The sequence below is a fragment of the Cannabis sativa genome, chromosome 9 (genome assembly GCF_029168945.1).
Source record: "Cannabis sativa cultivar Pink pepper isolate KNU-18-1 chromosome 9, ASM2916894v1, whole genome shotgun sequence".
Classification (NCBI taxonomy): domain Eukaryota; kingdom Viridiplantae; phylum Streptophyta; class Magnoliopsida; order Rosales; family Cannabaceae; genus Cannabis; species Cannabis sativa.
The window spans coordinates 48,060,017-48,069,135 of record NC_083609.1 but is presented as its reverse complement, the minus strand read 5'-3'; the positions used below and the strand labels follow the sequence as shown (position 1 = coordinate 48,069,135).

The 9,119-nt window shown below is 27.8% G+C and overlaps 1 protein-coding gene across 5 annotated transcripts; it reads right to left on the bottom strand.

Annotated features, from left to right (window-relative positions):
- Positions 1-345: 345 nt before the first annotated feature.
- On the bottom strand, positions 346-3,662 carry LOC115722893 (uncharacterized). Of its 5 annotated transcripts, none has more exons than XM_030652252.2 (5): positions 3,373-3,662; positions 2,305-2,964; positions 1,616-1,924; positions 1,249-1,340; positions 346-1,148 (listed from the first exon to the last, which is right to left on the bottom strand). In XM_030652252.2, exons 2-5 carry the CDS (start codon positions 2,953-2,955, stop codon positions 533-535), a joined length of 1,668 nt encoding a protein of 555 aa, XP_030508112.2. In that variant the 5' UTR covers positions 2,956-2,964; positions 3,373-3,662; the 3' UTR covers positions 346-532. The 5 variants fall into 5 exon arrangements, with proteins under 5 accessions (XP_030508112.2, XP_030508109.2, XP_030508110.2 ...); XM_030652249.2 differs by having other exon boundaries at positions 2,305-2,979; positions 3,373-3,661; XM_030652250.2 differs by lacking the exon at positions 3,373-3,662 and adding an exon at positions 3,169-3,327 and having other exon boundaries at positions 2,305-2,979.
- Between the last annotated feature and the right edge of the window lie 5,457 nt (positions 3,663-9,119).

Sequence of the window (9,119 nt, the reverse complement as noted above, 5' to 3'; positions counted from 1 at the left end):
TCTTGAAATTTTACTTTTTGCTTTCTACATTTGTTTGAGCTATTTATGTTATAGCTTATAGGCCAGGATTGAAAAAGTAATGATGTGCTTAACTGGTGTTGTTTCTATTCAGGATGAACTAAGGGACTATAGGGAGAAGGTTAAGCCATGTTGGAGAAGCAGGGCACATGCCAATCTTATCAGCCTCAGCACTGAGAATATGGCATGTGGTCTACTTCTCCAGCTTGGATCATCTCCTTTGCAGGAACATTGTAGCTAACATGGACCCAGCTCTTATGGTGGACGCTAGTTGACTATTTGAACATTTTTTGCTATTGTCTGCTGCGGGAATTCAAACAAGGTAAATTTTTAAAGAATGTAACTTTATTGTTATTGTTATTATACACACAACAAGCACAAATAATTTACATTTGCAACATGTTCATCAAGATTTTCCAACTCAAATGAAGCTTTCTAAAAGAGTAACATCACCTTTCCTATAATAAATAATTCATAAATAAAAGAATAAGTCCAAAACATTCCATTTTTCTCATCAACCACGATCAGATTTGTTCTCAAGGGCGGATGCTGCAGACTCTACGTGACTAAGCAAACAAGAATATACTTTTTTCTTCAACCGATCAACGGTCTCCATTAATCCATCATTCTCCGAGCTTGAGTTGCTTTTTAGTTTTTCTAACCACTCATTTGCATTCTTAAGTTGTGATAATGTGATAGCAATATGGTTGTCTGGCTCAACTCGCCGCCCTGCACTGTTCTTACCTTTCTTCTCTTGATTGTTGAGGCGAAAGCCATCATCTAAAGCTGCATCCAAGAATTTAAGAAACCAAGATCTTGTTTCACTCAAGAGAAGCTCTCTCAGATCTTTTATCTCTTTTGTACTATCTCCTTTAGCCCATTCAAGTTTCTCAATTCCACTTACTTCAGCGGCGATCTTGGTTGCCTTCAATGTACTTTTTCGAGTATTCTTTTTGCCAGTTGGTTTCTCTGTGTTTGAAGGTGAGGAGATTGTATTTAATGGCAAAGATTTATCCTTCAATGGAATGATCTCATTTGACTGGTCAATGATCTTGCTAAGCATGAAGAACGTGTTGAAAGAGAGGTGCGGATTCTCGGGTGAGGCAGATGAGCAAAGATCAGCAAACATACTGGGATAAAAAAGGTTACCAAAAGAAAAGACTTATGTTCAACTATTTGTACTGTAAATGGAAGAATCGCTTTAGAAGCATTTGTGAAGACTAAATTTACCTGAGGCACTTGACAAGTGTTGCAGCTTTGGTTGCTTCTTTTTGAGCTTCTGTTGCAACCAAAGAAGCTAAATTCCTCCTCCTAAGCATTCCCTTGTAAGAGTGTAATAAAAAATGAGAAAGAAGAAAAATTAATAAAGCAATTTTATAATTGATGAATATTATTTTGACATTTTGCATGAATGGAAAACAAAAGGAGATTCATTGAGGATTGGTGATGATATTTTTTGTAATACTAAAAGAAGATTGCATTCAAACTCTGCATCATCTTATAATTGTGAGAAATATATTTATTGGTTCCCGATGGAAACATTATTTATAATGCCAATATCTGAAGATGAAGTAGATGAGTAAACTAGGACTGATACCTTTCCAGTTTTTAAGAGATTAGCAGGCAAAGAAGACCAGAGAAGTGCTTCGGGAGAATCATTCCTGTCTCTGTTGTTTGATGACAAATTCATGTTCACGTTTTCCTGTTTACTCAACATGCGTTTTGTAGAAGTGTTCTTGGGTGGTACCTGACTTTCTTTGAATTCAAAACTTTTATTTGGATCAGATTGGTTGGGGATAAAAAGATTGGATCGGATCGGATGAGCACCCCTAGTATTGTTAGATATAACAAAATCTGGCCTTGATGAGAGTGTATCAGATCGATTCTTAGTAGTCAGTGGACATGCCTGGATTAATGCTAGCATAAATGATCACCTTATCACAAAACGGTTTTCAACATTCAAAGAGAACTCTACAACTAAATTTAAATCAATGCATGTGATGTGGTCCATTACATGAACCTAGCGATTTATAGTTTTTCATCATGCAATCTGAATAATCCTTTTTGCTAGTTGTGTCCTCTAAGCAATTATGAATCCCAAACACAAATCTAACAGCAATTGACACGATTTCTACAATAATGGCAAATCATATTTTATGTATCAGATTGTGCCAATTTTCATTAACTATATACACTTATAAATGAGAATCAATATCATTCTAAGACGGAATATTGATCTTAAATACGGTTTACAATATGAATTTTTTTTCTTAGAAAGAAATATACCTGACTAGTTTGCTCTTGTTGCTTTCCTCTAATAATACCAGACTTTTTTCCACCACTCTCGTTGTCATTATTGCCCTTTCCAGTTGATCCATTAGAATCTGCTCCACAAGATTTGGCGTTTGGTGTGTTAAAACCTTGCATATACCGGGATGCAACAACCGCCTTTTCTTCCTTAATGACAATCTTTTGTCTTGTATTTTCCTCCTTCACCTCCACCATCTCTTTAGATCTTGAACCGTTGGTTCCCTCAAAATGATCAGCCTGGACCGGACTCTCTGATGGCTCTAACATTTGCATCAAATCCTTGGGGTTCCCCACGAAAGGGTGTCGTCCTGGAACTGGTCGAACCTCAACAAGAGTAGGAACCGGCTTCCCTCCCTTGACCCTCTCCACATAGAAGAATTGACCAAGCTGTAACTTGTTGTTCAAGATAAGCTCATTGTCTTCCTTGGAGAGGGAGACATACGTCGAATGAGAAGAGTCAGAGACTTTAAGGAAGAAACCATGGTCAGGCCATAATTCAGAGCCAGAAATGGCAGGGACAATGCTAATCACTTGCAAGAGAACTGACCGGTAATCTCCACGAACCTTTACATTAGAGTTTATACTCTGAAGAAGCTTTATTAGTACTCCTGGTGTAAGAGATGCCATTGCTCTATCCTGCTCGTTTGATAGCTGAATTAGGCATTAGAATCATTGTCATCATCACATGATCAAAGTAAATCTATTATCAATATCAGCAAACTGTTTCACCCTTCCAAAATCTCATTCAAACATAAACCAGAAAAAACATGTAGTCATGATCATGAATGAAGAAAATAGGAAATGTTTTACTCAATAACGATAAAAGTGAGAGTTATTTACCTAAAAGAATTCACTACCAGGGAAGACTCAAACGTAGTTTCTTCTCAAAGCAAAGAAATTGAAAAAAGCATAAAGAGATAAAGAGACATTCAACACCCTCAATTCTAAAAGCACTATGACTGAAGACTCAAAAGAAGTTTCTTCTCAAAGCAAAGAAATTGAAAAATTAATGTGAGCATAAAGAGATAAAGAGACATTCCACACCCTCAATTCAAAAAGCACTAAGCCTGAAAATGAAAGCCCGCCATTGGCTTAACCAGAAGAATTATAACTTCGCATGCCAGGCACGTAACCATCAGCTTCTTTTGGCTTAGAAGCTAAGAGAAAACGCTAACCTGTTACACTTTTGTGACCCTTTTCGTGTAATGTTAATTAATAAAGAATATGGATTATCTTTTTATGAGTCTTGTTTTCACAGATCAACCTTTCTTATATATTTTTCTAATTACAATTTGGAACAGATATGGTGGTGGGTGGGGCTTTTTGCTGGTTGCCTTTCCCTTTTTTCAATTAGAGGAAGTGGAGCTATTGGAAAAGGTGTAAGAACATGTTTAAGATTATTTATTGTATTTAAACAAAAGCAACCTCTGCCTTGACCAAAAAATCCACTACACGTTATACAAACATTCCCATTCCAACTTTTTTATGTTTACTTATTTATTAGTATTTATGATTAAAGCCTACCATGCTTACTATAAGCATGTTCCATAATCATCTTAACAAAAAGCAGGGTCAAGCAGAAAACTCACCAAATATTTAAACAATGACTTCTGGCCCACAAGAAATTTGACCTGTTTCACCATTTACGTTTGCCAAACATTACTTTCACTAAATCCAATTTCGGTTTGTTGATAAATTTAGCATCACTTTAACGAAGGACAATATTGAGATTAGGTTCAAAGTAGTATAACGTTGAAGTAACTAATACATTTAAAATGATTATTCAAGTGGAACAAATGATTATGAAGCTGAAGCATAACACTTTACTTTCTCTATAAGCAAATCTAAAGATAACCCATGTGAAAGTTCAGTGGGTAGAAAACTTTATTACAAGGTATATAAAAGTAATAGGCAAAAGTAGATGACTGATCTGATTAACTTAATAAAAATGCATTGGCTTCTCAGTCTCAGCACTAACAAAGCTGGCATATTTAATCAAAAAAAAAAAAAAAAAGACAAAGCTGGCATATACACGCAAGACTGATATGATAAGTATTTAACTCTCATGTCTTTCTTATACTAGCAATAGATTCTCTACTAGGTAAATTGATACCAACACTCTAAGGTAGCATTTGGTTAATGGTAATGAAATGGAATAAAAATGAATCAATTTTTATTTTATTCTTTTGTGGGCTATTTTTAAAAATATGGAAAAATAAACCTATGTTTTGATATATATGGCATAAAAACTTAATTATCCTAAATATGACATTTTTTCTAAAAAAATTTATAAATATGGGAAAAAGTCACGAGGAATGCCATAAAAAAACTTAAAATTTGTGTTTCTTTTTATTTTTTTTTTCTTTTTTTTAAAAAAATAAAACACTAAAATAAATAAAAAAATAATCTCAACTGTAGATGTTGTTTTTTTTTTTACAGAAATTAAACTTGTTTTTTTTTATTTATTTAAACTACTGTTTGTTTGTTTTTTTCTTAGTTTTTTTTGTTAAAAACTAATTATTTCATTAAAAGCAGCAGAAAAAAAAAAAACAAGTTTCATCAACATCATCCTGAAAAAAAATAATATAAAAAAGTTATAATCGAAAAATAATACAAACTTTAAAAATCAGTTTCATCAACATTGAAAGAAACTAATAATTTCATTAAAAGAATAAAAAATTAATGGTTTCATTATATTATTACAAATTTTTTATTTTAAGTTACTTTTTTATTATTTTGTTTCTAGGTTCGAAACTTACACTTATATTTTGTTTTTAATATTGGTATGCATGGTGTGTTGTTTTGATTATATTTGTGATTAGTATTTTTTTTTTTTTGTATTTTTGTGTGTGTGTATTTTTTTTATATGATTGTCTGATGAAACTGGTTTCAGTTAACTTTATAATTAACATTTATATTTTGTTATGATTTTTTATAGTGTCGAAATTGGTTTCACAGGTTTTAACTGTTCTGTAATGGGTTGCTCTATTTTTATGATATTATTGTATTTTGTTTAGTTTATATAAAACCAGTTTTATTATTGTATGATATTTGAACAACAATTTTTATTTTTTCAAATAATCAGTTTATGACATACATATTATTTTATTATTTTCATAACTGATTTTTTTTAAGTAACTAGTTTTCATAATTGGTTTTTTTTATTGTTGTTCATAATTAAGTTTTAAGTTTCAATATTTTATTTGATTATTTCAAGAAACTGGTTTTTATTTATTTGTTTTTATTTTAGTTGTTTTACTAACTGGTTTCTCACATTCCACTGTTTTTTTTTTGTTATTCTTTTATGGTTTTTATTGCATTTTTGTATCTTTAATTTTGTTTGTTTCTTTTTTTCTCTTTGATTTTAATTTTTGTTTCTCTTTGTTATATTTGCTACATAATGTATGTTTAAATCAATTCTATTTTTTGAGCAAGCAAATAAAAATTAAATGCCAAAATAAAGAATGAAGTTAGAAGTTTGGTTATTAGGTATTGATATAAAATTTATATGTTCAAAACTGGTTTTTAAATTTAGTATCGTTTGTAAAAGTTTAGTTATTAGACAATGTAAATTTTTTCATTATGTTATTGATGAAACAATTTTTTTTTTTTTTGCCTCTTTTAATGAAATAATTAGTTTCTTTTAATATTGATGAAACTGATTTTTAAAGTTAGTATCGTTTTTAGATTGTAATTTTTTTCATTATCTTGTTGATGAAACAATTTTTTTTATTCTTTTAAAGAAATCATTTGTTTCTTTCAATGTTGATGAAACTAGTTTTTAAAGCTTGTATTCTTTTTAGTTTATGATTTTTTATATTGTTTTTTTTTTTTCAATATTGATGAACTGGTTTTTTTTCTGTTATTTTTAATAAAATAATTAGTTTTTAACCAAAAAAAATAAATAGTAGTTTAAATAAAAAAAAAACAAGTTTAATTTCTGTAAAAAAAAATGAGATACAAAAATATACACTAATTATATATATATACAAAGAAAAAAAAAAAAAAAGAGAGAGAGACACACAAAGAGAAATTAGAAAAAAAAAATAAAAAAGAAAATGTGTGTGTGTGTGTGTGTGAGAGAGAGAGAGAGAGAGAGAGAGAGAGAGAGAGAGAGAGAGAGAGAGAGAGAGAGAGAGAAGAGAAAGAAAGAAAAAAATCAACAACTGACTTAAAAAATGAAAAAGAAAAAAGAGAGCCAAAATTGACTAAAAAATATATAAAAAGGACAAAAAAAAAGCTTTATGAAACTTTAATAAGTAAAAAACAGTAAAAAAGGAAAAAAAAATTAAGAAAAGTATAAATGTAAAAATTTCTTTGTCAAATTATACATGTAATGTTTGAAAAAAAAATTCTTATTTTGTGTAAATTTTTCAAATAGAAAGAAACCCTAAAATGTAAATGTAAAATAAACTAAAAAAAAAAAATAAAACTAATTAAGTTAGAAACATAAACATGAAATATGGGTTGGATAATATGTTTACAAAAATATGGCATATCAAATACTATAAAAAATCTTAAATGTGAAAAAATGTTATAGAAGAGTGGCAAACCTATAAATGTCATATTTTTGTAACTTTTTTACAAAATCTCATATTTTCACTTCTACATCAATTTATTATTAATATCTCTATTTATTCACTCCTTAATCTCTTATTTTTTTTAACTTTTTTAATCTACTAAATACATCAATTTATTTTTTCCTTAATTTACTCATTTTTATATTGATTAATCACACAAATATATCATAATTCCATAGCTAACTTCTTTTTTTTTTAAAAAAAAAATGATTAAAATTTTCAAAATTGTTACTAAAATTGGAGCTAATTTTTTTTTTCTCAAAATAATAATAATAATAAATCTACATATAAGATTCAATTAAAATAAATAAAACAATTAAACACTGATTTATTTTTTAAGGGAAAAATATTTATATACACTTATAAAATATATATATATAAAAAAGTTGGTGTGGAAGATTTTTTTCCTTTTTTGTTCTCGGTTGAGGACTCCAAATTTTAAAAATCTCACCTCCCTTATATGTTTGAGTGCCTATGTTTCAATTTTTTGCCAAGTTTTGAATTTTAAGAAAAATAACTATTCAATATGAATTGTATGGTATGTTCTCTATAGATGTTTTATTTAATGATCATCTGTTTACAAAAGTTTTAAACTTTTATTTGATTGTATCACTTATTTATCTTTCTTTTTTAAATTTGAGATTATATGGTGATATTTTTAGATTTTAGAATTTTATATATCTATTGAAAACATTTGATTAGATACATATCTCATAAATATATGGTTTTTCTCTAGATCTAGGATTTTTTATTGCTTTTTTTAAGATATTTTAATATCACTATAAATTTGTCAATTCTTATTTTTTTTTCCTTACCATATTTCTTCCATTTGGATTTGGTGTTGTATGGTGAGTTCTCTACATATTTCTCAGTTTTTTGTTTGTTCCTTATTTAGATCTCTTAATCTTAGATGCTTTTTTTTTTATATATAAATTTCTCAATTTTAATTTTTTCTTCCCTATAAAATTTTAACACTATCTCTTATTAATCTTGCTTCTATGAATATGATCTTGCAGTGTTTAATTTTTTTGTTTTAACTTTTGATCTTTTTATCTTTACTAGCACTTCATTATATTATTTATTTGTATTATTATGTATCGAGTAAACCTATTAGGAATAACAATGGCAACGACTACAGGTGGGATACGGTGATGGCAATGGGTGAGATACAATGATTGACAACAACTTTGAATAGTTGAGATATAAAGTATTGATTGCAGAAAAGAGTTTTACTTAAATAATAATAATACTCTAATTTTTCTCTATACTACTTTATTTATTTTATTTTATATTAATAATTTTTAATAGAGAAATTTAAAATTTTATATATATTATTTATATATTTTAAACTTCTTAATAATAAAATAAAATTTTTCGAAGTTTTATTTTTAATAAATAATTCGATAGTATAACTTTAATACTATAATATATTATATTAATTTTTAAGTTATTATTTATTATTTTTATGCGTAATTTTTTTAATTATTATACTAAAATAAAATTAAAATAGCCATGCGAAGAGCGGCTATATTGCCTAGTATGTATATAAGCAATGATATTATGATTTTTTTTTTTCACATTTTTCTACATTTTTTTAAAAATATATATAATAAAAATAGTTTATAGGCTTATAATAATTTTTCAAACAAAATATCATTTAACCATATTTCAAAAATAATATCAACTAACTTTTTTTCTAAATTAAGTATTTTATAAATAATATGTATACATTATGTATTTTAAAAATAAAATATCTATATATTTATAATTCAGAAAATAATATATATAAACTAAAAATACAAAATACATATTTTATTACTAAAATACTACCACACGGTCAAGCCTACATTTTTACTCTTCAACTTTATTTTATTACAATTTTACCATTTACACACACATTTCATGCATGCATCACTACATGTCAATAGACTATGACCTCCATCAATCAATCATCCATCATTTTCTTCTCTTTTTCTCTTCTTTTTCCTTTTATTTTCTATTTCTTTTTAGTTTTTTTATTAAAAAAAAAAATATCAACCTCCATAGCTGAACTCTTTCTTCTCCATGATCCCAACTCCATTTTTCCTCTTCTTTTTGTTCTTCAATTTTTTTTTCAACTCCCATTAACCGAATCCCATAACCATTTTCTATCCTTTTATTTTTCTCTTAATCCATATATAAATATAGTTGTAACTCGTTCTTCATCAACTC

Excerpts from the sequence above, each read along its gene's own strand:
- LOC115722893 (XM_030652252.2), bottom strand. The coding sequence starts at position 2,955 with ATGGCATCTCTTACACCAGGAGTACTAATAAAGCTTCTTCAGAGTATA. Across the intron at positions 1,341-1,615 it reads ATCTCTTAAAAACTGGAAAG|GGAATGCTTAGGAGGAGGAA; the intron begins GTATCAGTCCTA and ends CACTCTTACAAG. Across the intron at positions 1,149-1,248 it reads ACACTTGTCAAGTGCCTCAG|TATGTTTGCTGATCTTTGCT; the intron begins GTAAATTTAGTC and ends TTTTTATCCCAG.